General features: G+C 44.7%; 7 protein-coding genes across 7 annotated transcripts; 4 read left to right on the forward strand and 3 right to left on the reverse strand.

The window, feature by feature from the left end:
• Nucleotides 1-878: 878 nt before the first annotated feature.
• On the reverse strand, nucleotides 879-1,488 carry H6S33_000940 (uncharacterized protein; the record flags this gene model as incomplete). Its single annotated transcript, XM_044832373.1, has 5 exons — nucleotides 879-1,040; nucleotides 1,098-1,147; nucleotides 1,226-1,259; nucleotides 1,339-1,375; nucleotides 1,430-1,488. The coding sequence occupies 5 exons, from the start codon at nucleotides 1,486-1,488 to the stop codon at nucleotides 879-881; spliced, it is 342 nt and encodes a 113-aa protein (XP_044700499.1).
• A 1,947-nt stretch (nucleotides 1,489-3,435) lies between these two features.
• Nucleotides 3,436-5,143, forward strand: H6S33_000941 (uncharacterized protein; the record flags this gene model as incomplete). Its single annotated transcript, XM_044832374.1, has 7 exons — nucleotides 3,436-3,551; nucleotides 3,660-3,781; nucleotides 3,850-3,860; nucleotides 3,964-4,030; nucleotides 4,082-4,118; nucleotides 4,179-4,456; nucleotides 4,512-5,143. 7 exons carry the CDS (start codon nucleotides 3,436-3,438, stop codon nucleotides 5,141-5,143), a joined length of 1,263 nt encoding a protein of 420 aa, XP_044700500.1.
• Nucleotides 5,144-6,511: 1,368 nt separating this feature from the next.
• H6S33_000942 (uncharacterized protein) lies at nucleotides 6,512-10,426 on the forward strand (the record flags this gene model as incomplete). Its single annotated transcript, XM_044832375.1, has 3 exons — nucleotides 6,512-7,946; nucleotides 7,999-8,337; nucleotides 8,394-10,426. The coding sequence occupies 3 exons, from the start codon at nucleotides 6,512-6,514 to the stop codon at nucleotides 10,424-10,426; spliced, it is 3,807 nt and encodes a 1,268-aa protein (XP_044700501.1).
• A 1,077-nt stretch (nucleotides 10,427-11,503) lies between these two features.
• Nucleotides 11,504-13,419, reverse strand: H6S33_000943 (uncharacterized protein; the record flags this gene model as incomplete). The annotated part of the gene is made up of 4 exons (XM_044832376.1): nucleotides 11,504-12,371; nucleotides 12,430-12,685; nucleotides 12,745-12,867; nucleotides 12,918-13,419. 4 exons carry the CDS (start codon nucleotides 13,417-13,419, stop codon nucleotides 11,504-11,506), a joined length of 1,749 nt encoding a protein of 582 aa, XP_044700502.1.
• A 700-nt stretch (nucleotides 13,420-14,119) lies between these two features.
• Nucleotides 14,120-17,051, reverse strand: H6S33_000944 (uncharacterized protein; the record flags this gene model as incomplete). Its single annotated transcript, XM_044832377.1, has 7 exons — nucleotides 14,120-14,213; nucleotides 14,751-14,891; nucleotides 14,991-15,057; nucleotides 15,112-15,738; nucleotides 15,874-16,272; nucleotides 16,357-16,748; nucleotides 16,885-17,051. 7 exons carry the CDS (start codon nucleotides 17,049-17,051, stop codon nucleotides 14,120-14,122), a joined length of 1,887 nt encoding a protein of 628 aa, XP_044700503.1.
• Nucleotides 17,052-19,449: 2,398 nt separating this feature from the next.
• H6S33_000945 (uncharacterized protein) lies at nucleotides 19,450-20,469 on the forward strand (the record flags this gene model as incomplete). Its single annotated transcript, XM_044832378.1, has 3 exons — nucleotides 19,450-19,510; nucleotides 19,564-20,022; nucleotides 20,090-20,469. The coding sequence occupies 3 exons, from the start codon at nucleotides 19,450-19,452 to the stop codon at nucleotides 20,467-20,469; spliced, it is 900 nt and encodes a 299-aa protein (XP_044700504.1).
• Nucleotides 20,470-23,991: 3,522 nt separating this feature from the next.
• H6S33_000946 (uncharacterized protein) lies at nucleotides 23,992-27,158 on the forward strand (the record flags this gene model as incomplete). Its single annotated transcript, XM_044832379.1, has 4 exons — nucleotides 23,992-24,474; nucleotides 24,533-25,086; nucleotides 25,166-26,038; nucleotides 26,096-27,158. The coding sequence occupies 4 exons, from the start codon at nucleotides 23,992-23,994 to the stop codon at nucleotides 27,156-27,158; spliced, it is 2,973 nt and encodes a 990-aa protein (XP_044700505.1).
• Nucleotides 27,159-27,266: the final 108 nt, after the last annotated feature.

Raw genomic sequence — 27,266 nt, forward strand, 5'->3', positions numbered from 1 at the left:
AAATCACTCGTCTACCAAGAATACAAGCTCACAAGCGTTTTTTTTTTTTTTTTTTTTTTTTTTGTTTAATTCATTAATTAAGTAGCTCGCAAGCGTAAAAGTACATGTAGTAGGTGCACTGGAAGTGTGGCCCACAAGGCCGAAGTTCCCCGGGGGCTAAGCTCGGTGGAACGACTAACAAACAAAAAGTGATTTAATTTAGTTTTTATACTGCCAGTCAGGCAGGACGGCAGTTGAGCGGCGGGTGCAACATATCAAAATATTTGCCACCTATATGGCAGCTGTGGTACTACATGTGTTACAGCTCAACGGCAGAAGCTTTTGGCACATGCCATGGCCATGTAATGCTCCGTTTTGTGGAAAAGTCTCCGACATCATGACAAGGAATTCGAAGCTATGTAGCTAAGGCTCCATAGTGTTTGGCCGTAATTAGCTAGGATACCAACGTGATCCGCTATCAATTGTCCACTACTGCATTTGATTTTCTCATCGATATCACACTTTAGCTAGGAGGTTACCTAATCCAATTAAGAAAGTCAGTTTTTATATATCCAGGTTAAATTGATCTTGTTGCTGTTGTTTGTTAATTCATACTCGCATGCAGACCGTATAAATTGATCTTGTTTTTTTGCTAGAAAACCTATAGTGTGCACGTGCGTGGGGTCTAATATGTAACAAATTGTAATACGAAATCCGTGAAAGATTCCAACGATGTACATGTAATTACGTGAAGAAAATTAGATGATGTACAAGTTTACACAGTAAAAGGTCTTGTTAGTAACTAGTGCCAAGACTGGTTATGTAAACTACATGTAGACACGCATTCTTTGGATGACACAAATACTCGGTGGTCGTGCAATTAAACAATGCATGTAGTACTAGTAACGCGAGAATAGATAGATCTTGCAGCCAGTTGAGAGGCCACGTGGAATTTGTTCTTTTCTTTCCCAGCTGGAGAGAGAGACATGATTCGAGAATAAAATTCTTTCTTGGTGGTAGCCGAGTCCATTACCGCATGCACGGAGATAGCATTGCCCTTTCTAGAAACTGGTTATGATAGTCGTAACATCTGAAATATCAAAGACTTCTCCACTCACTGAGTCACAAGTGGTTAAGCTTCTGTCACATCTCGTCACAGTTCTTGAAACTTTCACGCAAGATGAGCGAGTGTTCACACAGGGTCCCTTTAAAACCAACGCCACAGAGCGGGTCTTGTCCTACGTACATGCTTGGTTATAGTTGCATAACAATTGAAAGACCTAATAGACTATAAACGATATTGATATTGGATCGATACCCGAGTAGCATTGCCTCGTGCCAAATGGCCGCTTTAAGCACATACAGAGAGCACTCCTTCTCCCGGGAAACTGCCGTACTTGTCCTCAGTCAGCTACCAAAGAAACCCGATATCTTTGCGGCATTTACTTACTCATGGAACGAAAAAAGCTGTAAAAACATGTAGTTAATACTGCATGTAGGTAGGTACATTTTGATCAGAAGCCGATGTGGAATTAAGCTTTCTTATACGTAACCTAAACGTCTCAATCATATTAAACGTTCAGTTCCCACCCAGGCCAAGGCAGATAGCCGCTTAGTGAGTAGCATACGTTGTCGTTGCCATTGGTACAGAGTTTTTGAAGATGGCCGGTTGAAGGCTTATGCGACTAAAGGTCTTTCATGTCGAGGCTCGTGTAACGATGATAATGGCTGTAACACCATGCATCGGGACACAACCATTTCGCTGTGTAATCTTATGCTTAGGCTGATTTCACAAAATTTATCATTTCCACTTGGTTGAGGGTAGTTTGAGGCGAGGACACGTTTGTGGATCTAGACCTCCACCTTGGACAAAGCCTCAACCCTGCATCACAAACCATACGATATGCAAGTGATAACGAGAGGACTCGGTGTTTTTTGCTGGGCGCTATTGAATTCTGAATTGGCGAGAGGTTATGACGGTCTAGTCTCTTTAAGCCAAGAAGGAGTGTAACTTCACTGGCTCGGCCCACTTAATAGTTCGACCCCCATAACTCGGCCCGTAGTTAACTGCATCTGTATTACCTGCAGGAATTTAGACCCCTACCGTTTTTTTTTAGCAGGGTATTGAGCAATTGCAAGAATATGCCTTGTACCTACTCGCCATTATATTATCGGGTTGTAATCCAACATGAGCTACTTTGATGGGGTGTTTCTCCCCGCTCATCCGATGGTACTTAAATCCTTCTGTCGGACTCTTACATACGTAGTAGTGCCTACATAGAGCAAGAAATGCTAGTGAGAAATGGCATGTCTAGAGTTTAAGCTTTGGTAGACGGAGATAAACCTTATGCACCCTTTTTAGAGTTCCCTTGCCGGCCGTGGTTCGTGGTAAGCTGCATTCCTCAACATCAGTATGCACATAGTGGCCGTTGTAATGGGACCGTTCATCTCATCCTCTAGCAACAGTGGTCTATCTACTTGTAGATTAAATTCCCTTACTGTAGCTGACCGACTGTAGCCTAGGCCTAGCACATGACCGTGATTGATATTGGTACCTACATAGCCGCCCCGCCGCCGCGCAGAGTCTCCAGGCAGCCACCGATCTGTACTTCCTGGCATTGAAAATCCCAGTCTTCTACTGGATTTCCAGAAGCTAAATTCACAGTCTACCTTCTTCTGTAGCTTCTCCGGTGGGTGAGCAGTTATTCCATCACCGGATCACCTGAGGGAAATTTGCGCCTTTGGGAGCTTTAGGTTTCGAGGAAATTGACATCGCTTCATGTGCAAAGGTAAGAATTCGGACTAGTGGCGTTAATTGGACGACAAAAGATGGTAAGCTGCAGGGGCGCGCGCTTAGTGGGCGCGACCCAAACCCAACCATCCAGATTTCAACCGCGGTTCGTTTCCCCTCTCTGGGTTTCTCAGGGTTTCAGCTGTTACTGGTTCCAGCAGACAACCCCCCACCATGCATTCCATCCAAGGCTGTCGTAGTACACCAGTCAGCGCCCGCCCCTCTCTGCAGCTTGCGGCAGTTTCCTACCCCCCTCCTCTTGCTCCTTCAACACAACCCCTCTTCCCCTACTGAAGGTATCCTCACCTCTCGCTTGTTGCTCCTAAGCTGCTTCATCCTCACAAAAGCCTTCTCGTCCCCGCTCAGCTTCATCTATCGTCTGAACAGATTTCTTTGTAGGTTCGAATTTCCTTTGAGAACCTCTCTTCACTCGCTCTATATCTCCTTCCCCCACCCCCATCGCTCGCTCTATCCTCGTCTGATTGAAGCTTGAATATCAGCACCCCGCAAAGTGCATCTGCATAAACTTACTATTTCCTCGGGAGGAGACGATTTTTTTCTTCTTATCACAACGTTTATTTAGCGGGAGGATTTTTTTCTTTCCAAGGTCTAACTTTTCATTTTGAAGTTTTAAACAAAAACAAAGCTCAAACGAACTTCTAAGCATGGATAATTCTATGACCGGCCGAAAGGTTTTCAAAGTCTTCAACCAAGACTTCATTGTCGATGAACGTTACGTTGTCAACAAGGAACTCGGACAGGGAGCTTATGGTATCGTCTGGTAAGTACATGTCGTGCTATCTTTTGCATTTGTAGTTGAAACGTTTCGCGTTGTACCAGGTTGTTTACCAGAGGATAAACAATACTAACACGAAGCTCCTACGATTAGTGCTGCCAATAATACAGCCACCGGCGAAGGTGTTGCAGTCAAAAAAGTCACCAATGTGTTTTCCAAGAAGATTCTGGCGAAGAGAGCCTTGAGAGAAATCAAGTTGTTGCAGCATTTCCGAGGTAAAAATCACACCACCCCATCAATTGAACCACGTGACTCGAAATCCGTATTAACTTGAGATGAATAGGGCACCGCAACGTAAGTTTTATTCCAGCGACTTCTCAAGGCGTTCCCGAGGAAAGGGGGAGGTGGTCTGATGAGCTGCGCATCTGGATAATTTCGCTTACCCCGCCTTTTATAGATCACTTGTCTATATGATATGGACATTCCTAAACCAGAAAACTTCAATGAAGTTTACCTTTATGAAGGTATATAGCCATTCTAGACTTGTTAGTAGGATACAACTAACTTTTTATCAGAGCTCATGGAGTGCGATCTGGCCGCCATCATTCGAAGGTTCCTATGCCCAATGTTCCGTCACTGACAATGTTTACTAAACATCATCTGCGATTACAGTGGTCAGCCATTGACGGACGCGCATTTTCAATCCTTTATATACCAGATTCTTTGCGGCTTGAAATACATCCACTCGGCAAACGTTCTCCACAGAGACTTGAAGCCCGGAAATTTATTGGTAAATGCCGACTGCGAACTCAAGATTTGTGATTTCGGCCTCGCCAGAGGATTCGCTATCGATCCCGAGGAGAACGCTGGGTACATGACGGAGTATGTTGCTACTAGATGGTACAGAGCCCCGGAGATCATGTTGAGCTTCCAAAGCTACACAAAAGCCAGTAAGTCATCATTTCTACACGAATTGATAGTTGCTTACTAACTTCATGTCACTAGTCGACGTATGGTCTGTTGGTTGTATTCTAGCAGAACTCCTCGGAGGCCGACCTTTTTTCAAGGGTAGGGATTACGTGGATCAACTCAACCAGATTCTTCACTACCTAGGTACACCCAACGAAGAAACGCTTTCGCGGATTGGCTCGCCCCGTGCACAAGAATATGTGCGCAACCTCCCATTCATGCCTAAGGTGCTATTCCAGCGGCTCTTCCCGAACGCCAACTTGGATGCCCTCGACCTTCTCGATCGTATGCTTGCATTCGACCCGACATCCAGAATATCGGTCGAGGAAGCGTTGGAGCACCGTTATCTCCACATCTGGCACGATGCTTCAGATGAACCTAACTGCCCCACGCCGTTCGACTTTAGCTTCGAGGTAGAGGAGCAAATTCCGGAGATGCGACAGATGATCTTAGACGAGGTGGTTCGATTTAGACATAGCGTCAGGAGGCAGCCAGCCCCAGCGGCAACATTAGATCCAAACCAAGGCCGAAAAGACAGCATTGGTATACCAGAACAGCAATGGGCGCAACAGGCCAGGAGCGATGTACCACGACCGCACGAGGCGAACGTTAGAAACCAAGGGTTAGAGCAGGATCTGGCCGGAGGGTTGGACGCAATGCACCACTAGTTTGGCGCCCTGTGTTTAAGACTCCCGATCTGGGCAATTTTTCTTCATTTCCCCATCCGCTCAAGATATCTGAGATGTGCTTTTTTGTCGTTCTCCTCTTGTCTTATTTTCTTTAAATTATTTGCCCTGATCTGTTGAAGAGGGGTCTTGGCTTTTTCTCTCTATACTTTGGTTCATTTCCCGTTTTGCCGGATACAAAAGCGGGCGGTTCGTACGCGATACCGATGAGTTGATGCAATAAAATCACGGCAGTTTCTGTATGTGTAGTAAACGTTTATTAAAGATCAAAATATTGTATGGACCTATAATATCAGATCTTTTGTGCTTCCGATTTGGTCGCGGCTATAAGTATTAATCACATCCAATCACTCGTATTTTCGGCGGATTTTGTGCAATGTGCCACCCCCGGGGCGATTTAACCCACTTGTGACCTTTTAGAGAGTGACCGAAACCGGGAAGCAATCTGACCAACTACATGTACCTTTGGAGAGTTTTCGTGCACTCGCTGCGGGCCTTGGGGTCTAAGTATGAAAAATGAAAAGCCACTTAGATGTGGTGACATTGTACCATTAAAATGATGATATTAAGAAAAAGATAGAGCGAGGTATGGGACGGATAATGTAAGTTACTGGGTTAGTGGTGTTCGAAGAATTCAGGAACGAGTTCATGAGTCGATCTAGCTGCTGGATTGAATCATAGAGAATCACTCAGCCTCTAGGTGGGGGAAGTTACCCTACATTCGGTAGCGCTCTCCATGTTCTTGCGGGATGAGCTAGAGGTTGACCAGGAGGAACCCATTTGCTTGCTATACGCTTGAATCTATAAACCTAACTCGACAGTTGAAATGAATGGGAGGGATAAAACGCGCTTAAGTATGTATGCCCCTACCGTGTAAAAAAATCAACTGTGGTTATTGACTGATATATATAGTAAATTCCCCCCCAGTAGAGATGAGGCTGCATGCATTGTTCCGAATTAAAGCAAGTGGGTGTGTTTTGTGTTTTAATGCGCGAACACGAGAGCGCGCTGGACCTGGAGATCGCACGGCGCAGCTGGTATATGCATAAGCGCCCGAGGCTCACCCACGTAGTCTACCAGGATATTAATATATATGTCAGCCCTGCCAGTGATGCCTGATCCTAATGCCCATTCTCATAGCTGGTGTTTGGGGATTTCCAAACAGGTGCTTGTGTATTTCGGCCCAAAACTCAGATTACTCTTCCTTCTCGGTGAAGTTGATAAGAAATAGCGATATTGAGTGTGTATATCCCAAGGTCAATAATACTTTTACGAGTTTTTGTTGGAAGTTTCTACATAGTTATTAACCTTGAAGTTTAGGCAGGAAACAACTTTTATTTTTTACGGATTATGGCCGAAATCGCCGGGCTAGTGGGTGTGGGCCTTCAACTAGGGAAAACCGCTATAGACCTATACGATCTGTTCTCGGATGCGCAGGGCTTCGGCTCCGATTATGGTTATTTCTCATGGCAAATCACTAACGAGCAAAATGTGTTGAAGAGGTGGGAAGAATTTTGGGCTATGGGCGGTGGAACTTTGGCTCAAAAGCTGGACCCGAGTGATCGCCGTTATCGTCATGCTGTTGGAACATTGGCTCGTATTGTTGCCCTGCTTGCAAGTGTGGACAGTCTGAACTCGAAATATGGTGTTAAAGCTGTTAGCATATCTACAGCGAACCCAGCGTCCTCTATATTACCCCCAGCTTCAACTCAGAACGTCCAGGGTTCTGCAACTCGGATAAAAAGGGACAGGATACGTGAACTTTTCGGTATCCGAAGAAAACCTAGTGCGCTGATAGCCCTGGGTTCAAATGTCCTGGGTCCAAATGCCGTCAAAATCCTCCAGAATCCGGCGAAGCTTCTGGACCAAAACCTCGTCCCGGGCCCGGACCTTCGCGAGGAAGTCGCTCGAATCGAGGGTGCAACAAAGGAATTACAACAGATGTTGCCAGCATATAGGATGCTGAAATGGGCTATAGCGGATAAGGCAAAATCCGCGGAGCTAATTAAACAATTAAGAAGATATAATAAAGGATTGTACGAAGTTCTTCCAGTTCCAGCACAAACCGAACAACCCACTCCCCCGGCCCCCCCGGCCCTTCCGGTCTTTCAGAAATTCAATGTTCCCATCCAATTACTGGTACAAAGGAACAAGAAGTTTGTTGGAAGAGTGGACTTACTTGATAAGTTACATAAAATCTTGGATCCATCACAAAATCAAAATCAACGAACTCGCCGAGTTGCAGTCCTTCACGGCCTCGGTGGTATGGGGAAAACTCAAATTGTCACTGAGTACGCATACCGAAATTCACCTTCATATACATCAATCTTTTGGGTTGACGCTACAAGCAAAGCTACTTTAGCACATAGTTCTCTGGCAATAATGGAGCAGATTATTTCTCATTATCGATCCAAATGGCATGATTCCGCTCCGGATTTTGTCGAGATAGGGAATGTGCTAGGATTGCCTGGTCTTATCAAATCAACTGGTGAGATAAATGAGAAATGTCCACCAGAACTTGTGGCTAGGGCGGTCAAGGTGTGGTTGTCAAATTCGGAAAATGACAAGTGGTTGATCGTTTTTGATAATCACGACGACTTCGAATCTGTCAAGATGTTAGATTTCTTTCCTACCTGTGATTTTGGGAGCATTATAGTCAGCACACGGAGGCCAGAGGTTGCAAAGTTCGGTGTTGGAATTGAAATAGGTGGAATCGAGAAGATGTCTGGAATTTCGATACTACTATCTAGTGCTGGCAAGGATCAAGGGCTTTCGCACGGTCCAGGTATGGGCCTACGTAGAGAATAGTTTGGGGGATATACGCTAACAAAAGTCAGACTATGAAGAAGCGTCAAAGATAGCAGAAAGACTGGGCTATCTTCCGTTGGCCCTAGATCAGGCCGGAAGTTATATATCAGCAATGAACATTGAATTTTCTGAGTATATACCGCTATTCAACACAAATTTCAGGAATCTAGCTTCAGCCAATGATCCACAATTATCTGAAATGTACAGAAATGATACCCTGTTCACCACATGGAAGATCTCATTCGACCGCCTTCCACCTTCTGCATCCAATCTATTAGCATTATGTGCATTTCTTGTAAACGGAAACCAAGAAGTACCCCAGGAAATATTTGATAGAGCAAAAGGGTTTGTTTCATGGTTCCCTACAGGTAAACATTATCAGTGGAAATTTCCTTTGCTCAATTGCTAATTCTAGTATATTTAGAGAGCGACTTTGTCGATGTTGGAATCAAATCCCTTCTTTCATTCTCTATGGCAAAGCGGAAAACTTATCAAAACGAAAAAAGTCTTTGCTTTCATCCTCTCATCCTTGAATGGACGCGCGATAACCTTGGCCTGTGGGAAGAGCGGACCTTCACTATGAGAGCCATCGCTCTGTTAGCCGGGTGTATACGCTCTACAAATAGTGGAGTAATAAAGAATGGTTCTGCGCCTAATGCAGAGTTTGAGCGTGGGGTCATCCCGTACATCGATGTTGCCGTCCGCCACCTGCGAGAGCTTCCCGCTCCAAGTATGATGGTTTTGGAGGTAGAATTTGCGAATGCCTTGGTTGAAATAGGGATCTTCCTGGTGAACTATTCTAGATATATGGAGGCAGAGGAGATACTCCAAAAGTCACTGGAGTTCCATGAGGAGATAGCGAATCACGAGTCAATGATTTATCAACGAGATTACCATCGCGCTCTTTCGAATTTAGGATGGATATACTACATAAAACAACACTTCGAAGAGTCAATAGGATTCTTCGAGAGAGCTTTATCTGGCGAGGAGCACATGTTTGGAAAGGATACGCTTGAAACGGTAGAGACTATGGGAAGAATGTCGATAGTCCTCAATGTTCAAATGAATCACAATTCAGCGTTAGTGATGCAGGAAAGGGTTATAGCCTGTTATGAAAGATTTCGAGGGGACGAGCATCCTGACACACTAAATGCCATGCAACTCAAGGGGGAACTCCTTGGACGCGACGGAAATCCTGAGGCGGTGGAGTTACTCCAGAGGACCCTAGCCGGACAGGAGAAGACTCTTGGGAAGTGCCATTCGTCGACCCTGCGTACAATCAAAGCTCTCGCTTTAGCCATCCAAATGCAAGGTCCAGAAAAGAGTCCTATTGCTCTAGAGTTATATAAAGGTGTCTTAGCAACTCAAGAGGAAGTACTTGGGCCACAGCACCCAGAAACCATAAATACCGTCTACGCCATGGCGTTCAGTTATCGCAATAATGACCAACAGAAGGAGGCGTTGAAATCATATGAGCGGGTGTTGGAAGGCTGGAAAAAGGAGTTTGGGATCGAACACCCTGATACCTTGGGTGCAATTCAGGCGGTTGCGGAAATATACCAAACACAGCAAAGATATCAGGAGGCGTTGGAATTACACCAACAGGCCCTAGTTGCAAAAGAAGCGGTTTTTGGGACAGAAAGTACTAATACATGCGCTACACTCTACGGAATTAGTCAATGCCTCCACGACTTGGGGAAGTATGCGGACGCTACACATTGGTATAAACGAGTACTGGCTATTCAGGAGCGGGTGCTAGGAGACGATAATTTAGAAACATTAAGAACCATTCGGAGTTTGGTGCACTCTTTGCATGAGGATGGAAAACGGGGGGAGTCGTTTGCATTGCTTGAACGAACTCTACATATCCAGGAAAAAGCACTTGGAAAGAATCATCCGGAAACCTTACTTATAAGATATGAAATGGCTCACAATATTGCATCTCGAGGAGGACATCAGGAGGCGCTGAATCAGTGGGAGAATATCCTAGCTGTACAAGAAGATGTTCTCGTAAAGGATCACCCACATGTCCTATCCAGTGTTTCCAGTATAGCAATGGCGATGAAACACCTCGGCAGATACCAAGAAGCGTTTGAATTTTTCAAGAGAGCGTTAGCAGGACAAGAGAAGGTCTACGGACCAAACGACCCGATACCACTACGTACCTTATGGTCTTTATCAATCGCCAAACACGATTATGGAGATTCTGAAGAGGCATTGGAGCTAATCCAACGGTCTTTGACAGGTATGGAGAAAATATTAGGAAAAGAACATCCTGAAATTTTGGTGATCGTCGCCAGCCTTGCTTCATTCTTGAGCGATAAAGGACAGTATCAGGAAGCAGTAGAACTATATAAACGTGTGTTAAGCGGCCGGAGGAAGCTGTTTGGCCCAAATCATGAGTGGACAATCTATACAGCTGTCGAGTTGTCGAAGGTCGAGGCCAAGCTTCGATAGCAGTATTTACAAAGAAAATCCTCGTAAGTAGATCAATACTAGTTAAATTTAAGCTGTAGTATTCTGATGTATGAACAGCAATTAGTTACATATATGTGTTTTAGAGAGGATCTGAAGCCATGTCTACGGGGATATTGAGATGGATACTAAGAATTTAGGTATATATAATCAAGCTGGTGGTTGGTAGTTTTCTTATATTAACGCGTAAATATACATACATGCGGATGTTGAGTAGAGCGAATGATGCATATGAGTACTATACATGTAACTATCGCGACCATTGAGGGCGGAAATTATATGTATTGTGCATTCACCAATTTCTCGATCAAGTTGTGTTTCTAATGATATTAGACGGCTTAAACACAAAGATGTACGCAAACTTTCAAGTGATTAAGATGTATGCCCACTTCTTATAAGTAACTAATTTTTTATGTAACTACAGCATGTATGTATGTATGCACACAATACATAACCTTAAGTAAATACAAGTAGTCTCCGGCCTTCGGCCGGTACTATGTGTATATCAATCAGTTCAATATACAGGCAAGCCGCTTTGCGGCTTATTTTCTCTATTTGCCTGTCAGTCGGGGCTCTCAGGCCGCTGCGCGGCACTCGACCCCTCCTGGTGGCAAAGTCCATCACTTGAGTATATCTAGATCTGCTCTGGTCGATATGTGCGTTTTCTGATATCCCCCATATATCAGCGAATAGGTCAGACAACTTCTCCAATTAAAACTACAGTACAAATATATCCCTTTAACAGCCACCAAGCCGCTAAAATCGAACTACTAATCGATTCCCAAAACCAGTAGAAAACCTATTAACAATCTAACACCACTCAGCACAATACCCTATGTTAATATCCAACAGAACATGTTTCAAGTGAAACAAAACCTCTCTTAATGAGCTAATCAGAAGCTTATAAGAGTACATGCATATGCAGGTTATACCTATATACTTATTAGATATAAATTCTGGCAGACATCCAGCTATCCATATATATAACCATTCGAGTAGAATGTTCCCTGAGTATACATGTACATATATTTTAAAAAGCATAGACATATATATGTATGTTTACTGCTTCCTCAAAGTAACACGTAGAGATGGAATATCAACCCCTACAATGTCACCCCCCATCTTCAAGAACATAAATCGATCGATCGGTTTGCTGCCGTAGTAGAACGAATCATGACCCTGCCAGGTTGCGCAGACATTTTCATACACTCGTTGAGAGGGTAACTGAGATCCATTCGATCCCGCCGTTGACTTTGGCTCCATGTTTAATCTCCAATCTTCTCTGGTTAAGAACCCACTAGTACCATTCGTCTCGTTGGAGCCAATAATCTCGGAGATATCAGCTGGATAGATACGAAGATCTAGCTCGGGCTCACCATAACTTCCGGGCCATAAACTCCAGAAAGTCATCAGTGTGTCGAGCATATTGGTGCTATTACTGATAAATTCAGTAATGCTTAGACCGGGTCCATCGTCCATTGTAAAGGTTATACTTGAGTTGATTGTGGAGTTGGCGGGTGTAGAAAATTTTCCGACATATTTTGTAGCTTCATCCCTTGTTGCTTTTTCAATAGCTGGCATGAATACACTCAGAAGTGCCTCAGCGATAGGATTTATGGCATCAGTTAAACCAGCAGTGAGAATAGTAAACCCAACATTATACTCTCCGATAACTGCCATCCTAGACGTATATCCTGGAACATGTCCATCCTTTGCATATATATCTATCATATGAGGATGCTCTGGGGTCAGGTTTGCTGTTCGAGTGATTTCCCATGGCATGCCAACCAAGCTATACACAGAGGCAGTTTCTGCTGTTGGCTTGAGCCATCCTCTAACCTTTGAAGGTGTGTCAAGTATTGAAAGCGAAAGTATCCCTTTGATGAGACGAGTGATATCATTCGAGGTTGAATATAAGCCGCTACCACTGTTTTTGGAAATATTTGTTAGTACTGCCTTTGTTCTTCTAGAAAAGGAAGCCTTACGGACTATTATCCTCGAAATCTGCACCCCAAACATTCACAACTGGTGGTATCACCCCCGAAGTTTTGTTTTTGGGCTGAAGCCCCGTGTTTTCCATTCCCAGAGGCTGGATGATCTCTGTATCAAGTATTTCCCCAAAGGTTTTGCCAGTCACCTCCTCTAGCACATAACCAAGGAGTGTGAAAGATATACTTGAATATACAGGCCTCGTATTGGGTGGGAAAATGGGCACCGAGCTCAGAAGTCCTGAGAGGAGTTCTAGAAATGGAATTGGAATTAGTGGCGGCAAGGACTTTGGATAGTTGCAATTTACTAACGCTGCTTCGTGCACGAAGGATGCAAACCGATAACACCGCATCTTGGATAATCGCTCTCGGAGAGCGGAGGAAATCCGAGGGATTCAAAGTAAGACTTCAGTGTATAATCATCCGGATATCCGTCTTTATTAATTAGCCTCTATGTTCTAACCTAATATTATAAATAAACCTACAGGTTTGTGGAATCCCGGCCATATGATTTCCCAATGCTCTTAAAGTTATGTCTTTCCACTTGATTGGAGAAGTACTTGAAGCTAGCTCAGGTAGGTATTTGGTGATAGTATCATCTAAGTTGAGTCCTGCTTTCAGCAAAGCTAAATCGGTAAAAGCTTTCGTAATCGATGCGATCATGAATTGAGTATCTCCATCAACATTTTTTGTGCTGTTCACATTTCCGGATGCTGTGTGGTGATACTCCCAAAGTGGGACTTCTCCGGTATCAGTCAGGATGATAGAGAAAGAGGTGACGTTTGTCTGCCACCCTGCTTCGATGGAACCTGTAAGCGCAGAATCGAGGAGTTCTTTTAGTCTTCTACCCGCATCAAGGACGAAAGGCGAAGTTGATAGTGTCTTTGGAGATGGCAGGAGAGGACCAGTTATGGGGCACCTAGCGGCCAGTGTAACTGAAGTGCAATAAGCCACAAAAATGAAAGCTAAATAGGAGGAGAGGCGCATTATAAACATTGACTGATGTGCTTTAGATATGTATAGATAGTGTGTCCTGGTCAAGTTCGTTCTTGAGGGACACACGCACGTATTTAAGGTACTTATAAGAATTCTGGCCATAATGCCAATCTGCCTTGCACGGCTGATGCACGCTCAATAGGTACCTAATCTTCATGATTAACATAAATACGAGATATGTAGATGATCTTCAAATACGATTCTTAGTACAAAATCTCAAAATGACATAGCCCTAAAGCTCGTATTCCGATTATCTTGGCGCCGATACATACAATTGTTACAGCTGCAGCAATCTTATGCGTACTCGCGCGGAAGGCTGGTCTAATTTCACTAGAGAGGGTTTGCAGCGTCCGACAACGAGGTTTTCCGTAACCCGATGACATGCGGCCATATATAAAGCCTGCGATTGATGCCCCTTGAATGTGACTACCACTTTTCAACCAGTTGAGACTCAATATGGCATGCCTGTTATTACAATGAGTCACACAAGGCAAAAATGCAGAACGTCACCAACAATAACCCGTAGCAAGACCTTCTATCCTCAAGTAACATTCAATTATCCATATCTAACTATTACAAAAAAACAGTACCGCTGAAATCAAGAGAAACAGGTGCGATAAATAAACAAACAGCCCTTTCTTTCCAACTAATCCGGCGTCTCATCCTCTAAATTCAAAACTAAATGTATAGCTTACCACTTCTTGGGCACATCTCTTGGCCCGATAATCTGCCGTCTGCCTCCAAACGACACTCCCATTTTTCCTTGGTCGGCACCCCCCATGTATCTGATCCCATCCGGCGGGAGCAGTCAGCAAACGTTTGTGAAAATAAGAACCCAAAACGTAAATCTAAAGTGGGGATGGATATTGTAGTATAAGTCCTCCTCGTGATGCCGTGGGGCAAGCCTTCTAATCCCAAACAAAAGAAAAAAGGAAACAAAATGAGTGGAAAGAAGGAAAGGATATCCCAAGGAAATACCAAGGAGTATGAGACTATCTATACTGTACAGAAAGAAAATTAATCGATTACAAAAATAGAAATATTAACCAAAGTGAACAGAAAAAGAAACCCAAGCAGTAACAAATAAACCCAATTTTTCTTTATCCAGGAATACGCAAGAGAACTCGGCGGACGACCATGTGCAGAGAGCAAAATGACAAAAGAAAAGGAAAAAACAAGATATAATATGAATGCAGGGTAGTGACCCTCCCTCGCTATGCAAAACCCGAAGTCCGATAAACAAAATGCAGCCGCAAAAAGAAAACATCAAAGGAAGAAAGGGCAACAACACTCAATATAAATCGAGAATATCATCTGCGTACCCATATTGGTTAACGTCCCACGCAGGCCCGTCATCACCGGCGCCTTCTCTCTCGCGTCTTTCTTCTATCTCCCTTTGGTTGGCTTCCCACTCTCTCTGCCTCTCCCGTTCTCTCTCCCGTTCCCGCTCCAAAAGAGACATGCTATTCATCCAGGATTCGCGGTCAGTGATCCACCCCGCTACCTCTTCAGCAGTGGGGATCAATGGGTTCGGGGGCTCAGGTATAAGAATCATGACGCACCTGGCCCATTTATAAGCTTGTCTTTTGTCTGCTTCTCGTTTCTCGGCGCGCTCACGTTCTAGGGCTACTGCTGCACCGTCATCATTGGTTTCCCAGGAACCACTTCGACCCATTGGCTCACTCGCGAGGTGCTCTTGCGCAAAGTATCGACTACTCGGTAACGCACCGACCCTATTCGGGGTCGTTGGTACAGGAGGAAGTTTGCGCGGAGGCGGTGTGGGGAGTGCTCTTGGGGGGTGCGGCGGAGGCGTACCAGGAGTGTGCTGGGGGAATAATGGAGTAGAATTTGTTGTCGATGGCGGGGTGGTTATGTCTGCGCGCCAAGCTCCGGCAAGGAAACGACGCTCTGCTTCCATGTTTTCCCCCTCTCGATCACCCGTCTTGTGTGAACGAACATAGAACGGGTCTCGATCGCCAGTCCGTTGGCCATACGTGGTATCCCCAGTTTTATGCTTTCGGATCACAGCTTCCTGCGCATCACGACGCATTCGTTCCGTATCTTGTCGGCGCCGTTCTTCCTTCTCAGCTTCATATATACGTTCACGTTCGCGAGCTTTCGCAAGCTCACGTTCCAATTGTCGGATTCTCTCTCGTTCTCGCTCACGTTCAGATTTCTCAGCATCGAGCTTTCGTTGAGTCTCTGCATCGCGAACTCGACGAGCTTCGTCCTCCTTCTGCCTTTTCTGTGTAATCTCTAGCGCAGTCTCCTCTTCTAACTGTTCTCGATGTCTCTTTGCTTCCATAACAGCTATTCGACGCTCATCGTCCTCGATACGCTTCCGACGCTCATCGTCTTCGATACGCTTCCGACGCCCATCGTCTTCGATACGCTTCCGACGCTCATCGTCTTCGATACGCTTCCGACGCTCATCGTCTTCGATACGCTTCCGACGCTCATCGTCTTCGATACGCTTCCGTTCCTCTTCCCTTCGCACAGCCTCATTCTGAATACGTTTTCGCTCTTCCTCATCTCTCCGTCTTTTTTCGTCTTCAATATTTTTTCTCTCTTCTTCTTCTTTCCGCTTTTGGCCCTCCCTTCTTCTTTCGTCTTCGATATGTGATCTTTCTTCCTCGGCGCGCCGCCTCTCTTGGGACGCATCCTGAATACGCTGCGCATCATCCGTAGAGTTCTTCCTAAGTTTCTCACGATCATCCAACGAGGGACCTTTGACAATAGGTTGATTGGTGATTTGTCGCCGTGAACCAAATGAAACCCCTTGGTTTCCCTGCGATGCACCGCCCATATAGCCGTACTGTGCGATATTCCACGCCGGGGCAGTGCCTTTCTCATCAGTTGGTTTGCTCCATGAGCTTACGACTGGCTTTTTGGGAGGCATGGTTGGCTTCCCAAAAGGCGTTGGCGCACCTGTAGCAGCTGCGGATTGAACATACGCATTTGCAACCCCACCAGTAGATCCTGCAGAAACACTTCTTTTCCCAGGCGACCAACCGCCAGAATGCTGAGGTGAGAGAGCAGCAGTTGATGTAGGAATTTTAAGACCACCAAGAGTTGTAGGGAAAGAAATCGGATCAAGTTTATTAGCAGCGCGGGAGAAAGCCCCAAGACATTGGACAACTTGAGCGGGATCTTTCTGCTCAAAAAGGTCGACAGTGAGGAAGACATCATGAGCTGCCAGAGAGACTGGGGGGCGAGAGATGAAGGAGAGAAAATGAGAGATATTTTCCATTTGAACGAATGGCATGGCGGACTTTTTGAACTTTAATTTGGGATTGGAGGTTTCGAGGCGGTTGGCAAGCCTAAGAAAGGATATTAGCAAAAATTCAGTCTCCAAGTTCCAATCTCAAATCCAGATGTGAATGCCCCCATAGTATGTGACTATCTTAGCAGTAGTGAGAAATGTTTGGGGGTAAATAGAACTACAAGGATACCCACTTGCACAAAACTACACCATCTTTCAAAATAACCATCAAGTCACCTGCTGGCAAAGTTTCACCCAAGATACCCCCTATCCAGTCCTTAACATCCTGTGAATCCTGGGCTGTGTATTTGGCGAGACGAAGCCTTGAAAGGTCTTTATCGAGAGATGAGACGGAAGCCATGTTGTAAACCTGTAGTTGACTTCGATATTAAATTTCAAGGTAGGAGCCAAATAGCTATGCAAGTTGTTCCTGTAAATCCTAGAGCAGGTTACTGCATAGGTGGGAGGGAGAAGTTGGGATGAGAATGCTCCTTGAAGTTGGAGATGAGTTAAGGGCCCAGGGGTACGGGTAGATACTAGGGCGGCCAATAGAGGGACAATGTGGCGGGCACGGGTGATGTGGTGGTGGCGGTGGCTGTTGCATGCATATGGCCAGGGTTATATTATCGGCCGGGTAACTATATAATAGCCGAGCACATACAGGGGTACCAAGTTAGGCATTATTAACAGGCAATATTATTGCAATTGCACAAACTAGCTTACGAATCACGATAAATAAGTACAAAAAATCAAGCACCCCCTAAAGCCATCGCGGGGCATGCTAATATACATACATAACTTAATCGTGCATTTAACTACATGTACATGTTTGTGCACTTGAATTCCTGAATGAAAAGTTGTTGATCGAGCTTGTGTCGTGCATGGCCGCGCGCAGCGCAGGTCAACTCTGGATCTCTAAAAAGCTTTTCGATAACTAATTAATACTTTTATAAGTGTAAATGTAGTCTAGCTGGTGCTGGTGCCGATTAATGTTCCTGGTAACGCAATATTTATGTTTCCTTATATTAAACATGAGTACAGTCGCAACTCGATATGCCAGATTGCCAAGATTCTAAGGATTTCGTACGGGATAGCAAAAAATCCGGGATAGCAGATTGATTTTGCAGTAGGAAAAATAATATTCTCAGAGGATCTCGTACGGGACAGCAAGGGATCCGGTGTATTGAGTTCCGGCATATCGAGTTGCGACTGTACAGTACATATAGTTTAAGGGTTGTAATCTCTAGGTATGTACTTAGGTACATATACATGTACAAATGATCATTTCAAGAATGACAATTGCCAGCTCAAAGTTATGTGTACATGACGTAAGTACATGTAGCTAGAGTACATGTAGCTCTGCGCGCGGCTCGATCATGAAGAGGTACGTGTATGTATATACGCTTATAATTATGATGATGGCATTTTAGAGGATCACACGTACTCTAGAGTACCTACATGTACATATTGCACTTGTACTCGTATTTTCGTGACGTTTGTAAAAGGAACCACTATTGCATACCATACATGTACATATTGCACTTGTAGAGTACTTTAATACATGTAGCTTTCATACATGTATCTATAGCTATCAATACATACATGTACTTGTAGCTTGGTACTCTACACACTGTGTCTTATTAACTCTACATACTGTGTCGTAATACAGCTACATGTACATACAGCCACTCATCAAAAGTGTTCGTGATTTAGTTTTAATGTCAGTGTGGCGCACCCGTAACGTTGATGTTATTAATTAATGTTGAGATTCAAAACAACGGAAAATATATAATGTAGTTCGTGACTATATATAAAAGAAGATAGGTCATTGATCTTATTCTTCATTGATTCCGGGCGCCGTTGATCACTGGGAAGGTCTTCTCTTGGGGTTTTTTTGATGGTCCGCCATGGTTACCTATGGAGAAATGTCTCACTCCGAAATCGGAATCACGAACACTTTTGCAGAGTGGCTGTACATGTAGGCGCTAGTCCTGGGCTTGCCGGCCGGCGCGTTTTGTATGGTATATACAAGCTCGACATATAGCTACACAACGTCTTTGCTGCATCTTAGACTAAGCTTTGAACATGCTGTATTAAAATACAGTAAAGTACAATTCTAGATATTAAGCCCCCATGTAGACTAATTAGGTAACGAGGCGACAATCAGCTACCGGCATTTTTCCAGGCGATACCAGTCGAAAATGCAGATCTCTGCAACTGTGGCGGCTAACCGGGAATTGACCAACACCACTCATAACTCTGCCGCTGTCTCTAATTGCTCCGCCTCATTGGATGATCACAGCATGTAGCGCGTGTCACGTTGCGCCCGGAACTCTGCACAAATGGTGGGGAGAAGACAGAAGATACCTATTTGGAAAGGTGGTTGTATTGAGTGACTGGTGGTGCTACTTGCATATATTCAGCCCCTCCCACCACTCTCTCCTCTGATTCTTCTTCTCTTTCAATCCCAACAATCTGTTTTTATTCATAAAAATACTATAGTTTATTACTGTGCTGCAGTTGCTTGTTAAATCACAACCATTCGGTTAATCACTATTCTCTTGTGAGTATTCGTATTCCTCCACGTGTGTGTTTGCGACTTTCGGTGGCCGGCCATTGTGGTTGTGATAATGGTATAAGAATGATGACAGTAAACGCCTTTCACTGGCTAGACATATATACATGTGTTTAATTCTAACAAAGAAAAAAGTAGTTTGCTAACTTTAAATGCCCGGATCCGGGTAGAGCAGGGTATAATAATGTCGGGTGCCCCTCCTCCACCGCCCAACTATGGCCATGGCGCCCAAGGACCTTATGACTGCATGTGTGCTCTATATCTTCAACTGTGTATATTTTATTAACATTTAATTTAGCAAACGAAAAGGCTGGATATACGCCGCAATACGCACCTCCTCCTCCGGGCCCTCCTCCCCCTAATTCCAGCAACCAGTATCAGCAACAGCAGGCGCAGCCGCAATACTTCCAGCCTCCCCCTTCTCACCCAGGATCCCCTCAACAGCAAACCTATCAAGGCCAACAGTTTCCCCCCCCTCCTTCCGTCCCTCAAGGCCAGCAAGCATATTCCCCCCCTCCTTCCGTCCCTCAGGACAACAGTCAGAACCGTATGTCTATCACACAGAGGGCGTATGATCCAACCAATCCAAATCTCCCGCCCCAGCCTCAAGTCATACCTCAAGGGCAGGGGAGCTCCAACCAGATCACGGACACAATAGGAAGCTTTAATGGCGGAAGTTACCGTATTGATCATCGAGATTCGAATACACTCTTGACATTGCAGCTAGCACATGGATGTCCGGTTGTTGCTAAGCCTGGTACGTATTCTCCAACTAATTCACCCTAATGTCCTACATGCATTAACCTTTGCCCCCAAAACAACAGGAGCAATGGTAGCCATGTCTCCAACTGTCACTTTGAAAGGATCCGTCAAATTTTCTTTTAAGAAACTTGTTGCTGGTGGTGATTTGGCTCAATCGACATATACCGGGCCTGGTGAGCTTCTTCTTGCTCCTGCAGCACTGGGAGATATTGTTCCCGTCCGCCTGGATGGGCAGCAACAGTGGTCAGTCGGTAAAGATGCATTCCTATGTGCGACTCAAGGAGTTGTAAAAGATTATAAGAGTCAAGGGTTTGGAAAGGCGATGTTTTCAGGCGAGGGTTTGTTTGTTTACAAAATCTCGGGCCAGGGAGTTTTTTTTGTGACCAGTTTGGGAGCAATTATTCAGAAAAATGTTAGTTTGGATTCAACTATGGATAGGTAAATATATGACTAGATAGCTAACTACCAGGCAGATGGCACAAGGGGAGCAATATATTGTCGATAACGATCATCTGGTCGCTTGGAATTGTAAGTATACGATAGAGCGTGTTGCTAGCGGCGGAATTATCAGTAGTATGACTGCTCAGGAAGGGTTGGTCTGTCGATTTACTGGTGCGTTTCCTATCTGATCTCATTTTGATGTGTCTTATTAAGAAACTTTGTTTCTCAGGACCCGGTACCGTTTTTATCCAAACTAGAAACCCAGTCGCCTTTGGACAGTGGCTTGCAACACATATGCCTGGCGGTCAGTAGATGATACGAATTCAACATCCAGGAGAATTGGTGGACTTTTGTGGAGGGTTAGGACTAATGTGAGATTTGGGAGGATTAGGACGTTGATCATGATAGTGGTTTTTTCTTCAGTTATTATGGCGTAATGGGAAGCCAGTAAAGAAAGATGGTAAGTTGGAGGGTTGGAAAAGTATGTTGGTGTTATTTTTGTTTCTTTTTGTTTTATTTTTACTCGGAGTTGTTACTCCTAGTAGTAGTTCTCCTAACGTTTGCGGGATATATTGCTTGTCTCTGTGCAATCGCACGAGTAGTCAAAGGCGATAATGAAATGGACATTATGTTGAGCATTAACTTCTCTGTTTAGTCGATACCTTTAACTCTTTTAAGTGTCTATCTTTATCTGCCCAAAACTAGCTGGAAATGCCGTAAACCATTATATATGTTCCGTCCCAGTCGCAAACACTGCAGCTGATTACTGGCCAATGGGCCATCATTGGTGATCGAACGACCTCTTATTTTTCGATTATAGGGTAATTTGCTATATAATTCTCATCTATTTTGGTTAGCTATCCATTAAAGAAATATTTATGTGTAGTTACATGTATGTAGCCTTAGGATGGTGGTATATCTGGGCGAGGGTACATACATGACTTTTGGGAGTTAACTATATGTAGACAATATTAACAGTCATCGCTGAAGATTAGTGACTGTTTGTCAAATCTTAGGAAGCATCGGTATGAGTACTTTCTACCATTTCCCTAGTCTCATTCCCCGACTGGTTTTGGGGGAAATCATCAACACGTATAGGCTGGGTACAAGACTAGCGTTTCCCGATAAACGGGTTATCACAGCTCCAGCTTATCCTGAGTGACTTCCCAAGAGGAAGTCTAATATCTAGGGTTAGGTTTTGTTAAATGTAGTATGGATAGGCCGAGTCAGGGCGCTATATATAGCGCTAGTCCCGGTTGCTTCAATTGCAATGATCAAACCCGCTCCAGAGTCCTAGACTACATGTAATCTAAATGTAGGTTCCTCTTACTAAACGTAGTGCCCTAACCTATCCTAGTACGCAGTGGTGGTAATTACCAACCTGCATCATACATCATGTATAATACCCCTCCTTGATCTAAGCAGAATGAACACGCATAAAGTGCTAAAGAGAGGGCGGGGGTGAACCGCGAAATGATACAATGGGAATCCAGAGTTGTAGGTACATACAAAGTGCCAAATAAATTCGGCATCCTAGCCATTATTGGCATGATTCTGTCAGATGCGGCACTACATGTACTTATATTCCACCCACCGTTAAATAACTATAACTACATGTACATGCAGATACAATGTTTTGGCTGCGGTAGTGATACAATACAGTATTCTTACGGTATATTTGGTAGTATTGGGAGTTAATTTTTTAATATTCTTACAATGCCGCATCACCAATTAATAGTGCGAATTACCATATTATGCATGTAGTTGAACTAGCTTATAGGACGTTACATGTACTTACATGTGTAACGTCTAGGTTCTAGTCTAAGTACATGTACAGTAGCAAAAATCGGGGTGATACAATATTACTACTGCAGTGCTATGGCAGCACTGCGGCATTTCAAAAAATGCGGCATTGTTAGTGGAATGCGGTTGTAAAGCGGCATTTGTAAGACTGCTAACCTGTACCGCTTTAAATGCTAACATGTGCTTTAAATGCTAACCTGTGCTTTAAATGCCTAACTGATGGAATAACTTAGACTGCGGAGTTGAGGCGGTTTGGTAGTCCGCAACGCTACCACACACCCTACATGTACATCACCATTAATTACATCTTCATCGCTCAATTCATTTGTAATATAGGGGCACATAGAACTAAAAAAATATTTTTCAAAAGTATTCCCCAGGTCTTTGTAACCCATCGATGAGGGAGGTGAATTCATAGACCTATTGATGAATTCAGTTGTAGTCGAAATCATGGTGATGATTTAATGTAAAGTTGAGATGCTTCAATGGAAATTGGGCAGTAAAGTAAATCAAATGCCAACCTTACCCTAGCATTCTTACAAATACGGCAGCACTGCGGCATCTTCCCAAATGCCGTAGTGCTGCCGTAGTAATTTCACTCCGATTTTTGCTACTGTAGTACTTCCATGCGCATATAATAAGGCTACCGCACAGATGGTACATTGCATTGGTAACTACATGTACATATGCGCAGGTTCAGAGCTCAATGCACGGCCTCTTTTTGAATACCGCGATCCGGGTGATGATTTATGATCGAGACTTAATTAAACTTCGTCCTCCGGATTGCCCTAATACCGATTCCATGACAAGCCGATATCTAAATGATGTCTTCGATCCTGGGTTTCGAATCGGTAGGGATGTTGAAAACTTAAAGCCAGTGGACTAGCTGAGTAGGTAATACATAAATTTTAATTGGCTATATAACCGTTATTTCTGGGAAATAAGCCCATGGGCTTAAAGCAAAGTGGTGTAAACTTTGAGCTTGCCGACTTATCAACTACAGTCGCCCTCCGTTATAATGAACCTGCATGTACCTACACCAATTATCTACCACACTAAGCCTAATTGGGTCTGGCTTGAGACAAAGGAAAGCTGGTGGTGTATGCATATTCCCGAAAGCATTTTTCAGAAATAACGGTACTGCGGCAGTGTGACTGACACCGACTGTGCCCCTCGTCTCAACCAAAGAAAGAGCTCGAATCAGTAACAGTTTTATATTCTGACTAATTGCCATGCATAGGACGAGACATCGTCGTCACTGGCCGAGCAAATGATGGAAGTTCGAGATTCCCATATTATTTGCCAAGCAACGCTGCGTCATGAACCGGTTGGATGGCCTGCCGCTAGTTGATTCCAGGGATCATAGCAAGGGCCTTATTTATGACGTCAGTGCAACAACAACAAATACTCTACAGTGATAAACATGTGTCTGCCTGCAGCTGTCTTCTTTTCTCTTATTCTTTACCGTAGATATTCGCCACACACTTCTTTTTTTTTGTTGTTGCTTGTCAATCTATTTCCAGCGCACCCACGCGAACACTCACTTTGAACTTAAGGTTTTACTATAAACGTGTTACTCAATCGCTTGCGCAGATATTCGATGGATAAAACGCCTAATGAGCCAGAATCAAAGAGTAGTTCTAAAGATAACAAAAATGTCACGACTCACAAACACCCTCGATTTCACCGGCAGTTCTCAAAATCAAAGGAACGACCAGCAATGCGCACCTCCCGTACCTCCCGTCAGACTTGGTCCCCAGCTCCTCAGTCTAGTGCCCAAAGACCTACGATGACACCTTCTCGTTTTTCTCACTTTGATATCACGCACGATGAGTTCAGCACATCTGCATTTGTTGATCAGGATGGGCGAGTGCATATTGATTTCAATAAGCTAAAAGAAGGCCCCTTGTCTATGTTTTTGAACGGCGCAAAAAAGAGCTTCCCCACAGATGGCGTCAAACCAGATGAAGAAGATGAAGTTACACCACCACCAAAGCTGAATATTGTGGTGATGGTGATTGGATCAAGAGGAGACGTGCAACCATTTGTTGCAGTTGCAAAGATCTTAGCGGAGCAAGGTGGACATCGAGTACGCTTAGCAACTCACCCAGCATTTAAAGAGTTTGTGGAGGAGAACGGAGTAGAATTCTTTGATATAGGGGGAGACCCTGCAGAGTTGATGGCGTTCATGGTTAAGAATCCGGTAAGTTTAACTAGCTTTGGTTTTGTGTAGGTTACGGGTGAGTGTTAATTTTGCATAGGGATTGATACCTAGCTTAGAAACAATCAAAGCAGGAGACGTAATAAGACGACGAGAACAGATGTTTGAGATGTTCCAAGGGTTTTGGAGAGCATGTATTGAGCCCAACGATGGTTCGTTCAAAAAAAATAAAAAGCGTAGGGATCAGTCTACAACAGGCTCAGTAACAACATCTGATTGGGGCAGCGACGAAGAGGATGATGGAAGAGAAATAGATGGACGACCATTCATCGCTGACGCCATAATTGCCAACCCGCCCTGCTTTGCGCATGTTCATTGTGCAGAAAAGCTGGGTGTCCCACTACATCTAATGTTCACATTTCCATATTCACCCACACAAACAATGCCTCACCCGCTGGCAAATATAACAAACAGCAATGTGGGCAGCGAGTACACAAATGCCATATCATATCCTATGATTGAGATGATGACATGGCAGGGATTGGGGGATTTAGTGAATAGGTTTCGAGAAAAAACCTTATGTCTAGAACCTGTGGCAACGTTATGGGCACCAGGCATGATAAGTCGATTGAAAGTACCGTTCACTTATATGTGGTATGTTTCTCTAATTCCAAAATTTATTTGCTACTTATTTTCGGTCTTAAGTATGGGCACTAAATTATGAACACCGCAGGTCCCCTGCCTTAATCCCCAAACCCCATGATTGGGGTGACCACATAGATATAACTGGCTTTGTATTCCTCGATCTTGCATCTTCTTTCAAGCCTCCCAAATCCCTCGCCGACTTTCTAGCCGCTGGACCGCCTCCTGTCTACATTGGCTTTGGATCTATTGTCGTAGACGACCCAGATGGTCTCACAGCCCTCATATTTGAAGCAGTGAAGCAATCTGGTGTCCGGGCGCTAGTTTCCAAGGGCTGGGGTGGTATTGGCGGGGAGGATGGAAGCGGAATACCAGAAAACATATTCATGTTAGAAAATACTCCTCATGACTGGCTTTTCTCTCAAGTTTCGTGCGTGGTGCATCATGGTGGTGCTGGTACAACTGCCATTGGCCTTTACCACGGCCGACCAACGATGATTGTGCCATTCTTCGGTGACCAAGCATTCTGGGGTGCCACTGTTGCCAATGCCAATGCGGGTGCCGAACCAGTACCGCACAAAGAACTTACGGCTGAAAAGCTTGCTGCAGGTATCAAGAAGCTACTCTCTGAAGAGTGTCAAACCGCGGCAAAAGAGATTAGTCGACGAATCAAAGAAGACGATGGCGATGGCGCAGAAAACGCCGTCAAATCATTTTACCGTGGCATTGAAGCCCTCAAACGTGGAAAACGCGGTTTGGGTGAGCGTGGAAAAGAGTGGGGTGAGGGAGGGCCCGGAGGACCAGGGGAAGGGAAATGGGGCAGTGGGGGCCCTGGTATACATTGTGCGATGTTAAACGATAAAGTTGCGGTATGGCGAATTAGACGCACAAGAACAAGACTTAGTGCACTCGTTGCTTGGGCGTTAGTAAAGGAGGGGAAACTAGGCTGGAAAGACTTGAGGCTGTACGCTTTTCCATCACAAGAACTCACTCGTTTGAATACAGGCTAATTGCAAAATAGTGTACGACACACCGAGTGGAATGACTTTGATGGTCCTGGAGAGCCACTAAGCGGTGGTTTTAGCGCCCTCTTTGGTTCTGTTGCAGGTGTTGCCAAAGGCGCCGTTAGCGTTCCGTATTCGTGGTACAAGGGCGCAAGACGTTTCGACGAGGAGGAGGGTCTCGATATTGCTGGAGAAATCAGAGAACGCTCATCATCAAAAGCCCAAAGCAGGTCAAGATCAAACTCGAAGCGTGGTCGAAAGCCCAATAAAGACTCCTCTCCAACCAGCCACAAGAAGGATGCGACGCCCGATCGAGTCCCAGACACAGGCGTAAGAAAACAGATAGGGTCGATTCCTGAAGATGAAGATGCGGATGAAGGGGAACAAGAGGAACAAGAGCCTATCCACCGCGAAATGGCTCACAATACCGCGAAAGGCCTGTCAAAAGTAGCTCGTGCTGGCGTTCGTGCACCAATGGAAGTCTCACTTGCTGTCGCTCAAGGGTTCCATAATGCGCCACGCCTTTACGGTGATACTGTTCGCGCTCCTTATCGTATAACAGGTATTCACTCCGGACTTCGCGCAGCGGGGAAGGAATTCGCGCTTGGCGTATATGACGGTGTCACTGGCGTCGTTGTAAAGCCGTATGAAGGTGCAAAGGAAGATGGGGCCGTCGGCTTTGCTAAGGGCCTTGGGAAGGGCGTAGCCAGCGGATTCTTCAAAACAAATGCTGCAACCGCCGGAGTTATAGGGTTTACACTAAAAGGTGTACATAAGGAGGTTCGGAAGAAGAGAGATCGAAAAGTTATGGTAAAGCTCATGAATGCTAGGATAAGACAGGGAGAGATGGAATATCGGGAGTGGCGAGAAGAGAAAGGGGAACAAGGAGAGAAGGAGTTGAGAGAGGTGGTACTTGCCGGATGGGAAAAGATTAAAGCGGAAAAGGAAGAGAAGAAACAAAGAGAGTGGCGGTTAGAGGAGAATATTAGTGGCGTCAAGAGAGGTTGTGGAAGGAGAGGCTTGAAAAGACTAGTATGGAGGAAGAGGATGAAGGCAATTGATGCTGAGTGGGAGCAATGAGGTTTTAGGTTCTAATTTCTTGTATTCTTGCGTCTTCTGAAGGTTTACCTTTTTTTTTGTACACACGGGAGTTTTTTTCCACCTTATAAGTAATATTCAGTTTAATCT

Source organism: Morchella sextelata (assembly GCF_020137385.1).
Source record: "Morchella sextelata strain SCLS chromosome Unknown scls_1, whole genome shotgun sequence".
Taxonomy (NCBI): domain Eukaryota; kingdom Fungi; phylum Ascomycota; class Pezizomycetes; order Pezizales; family Morchellaceae; genus Morchella; species Morchella sextelata.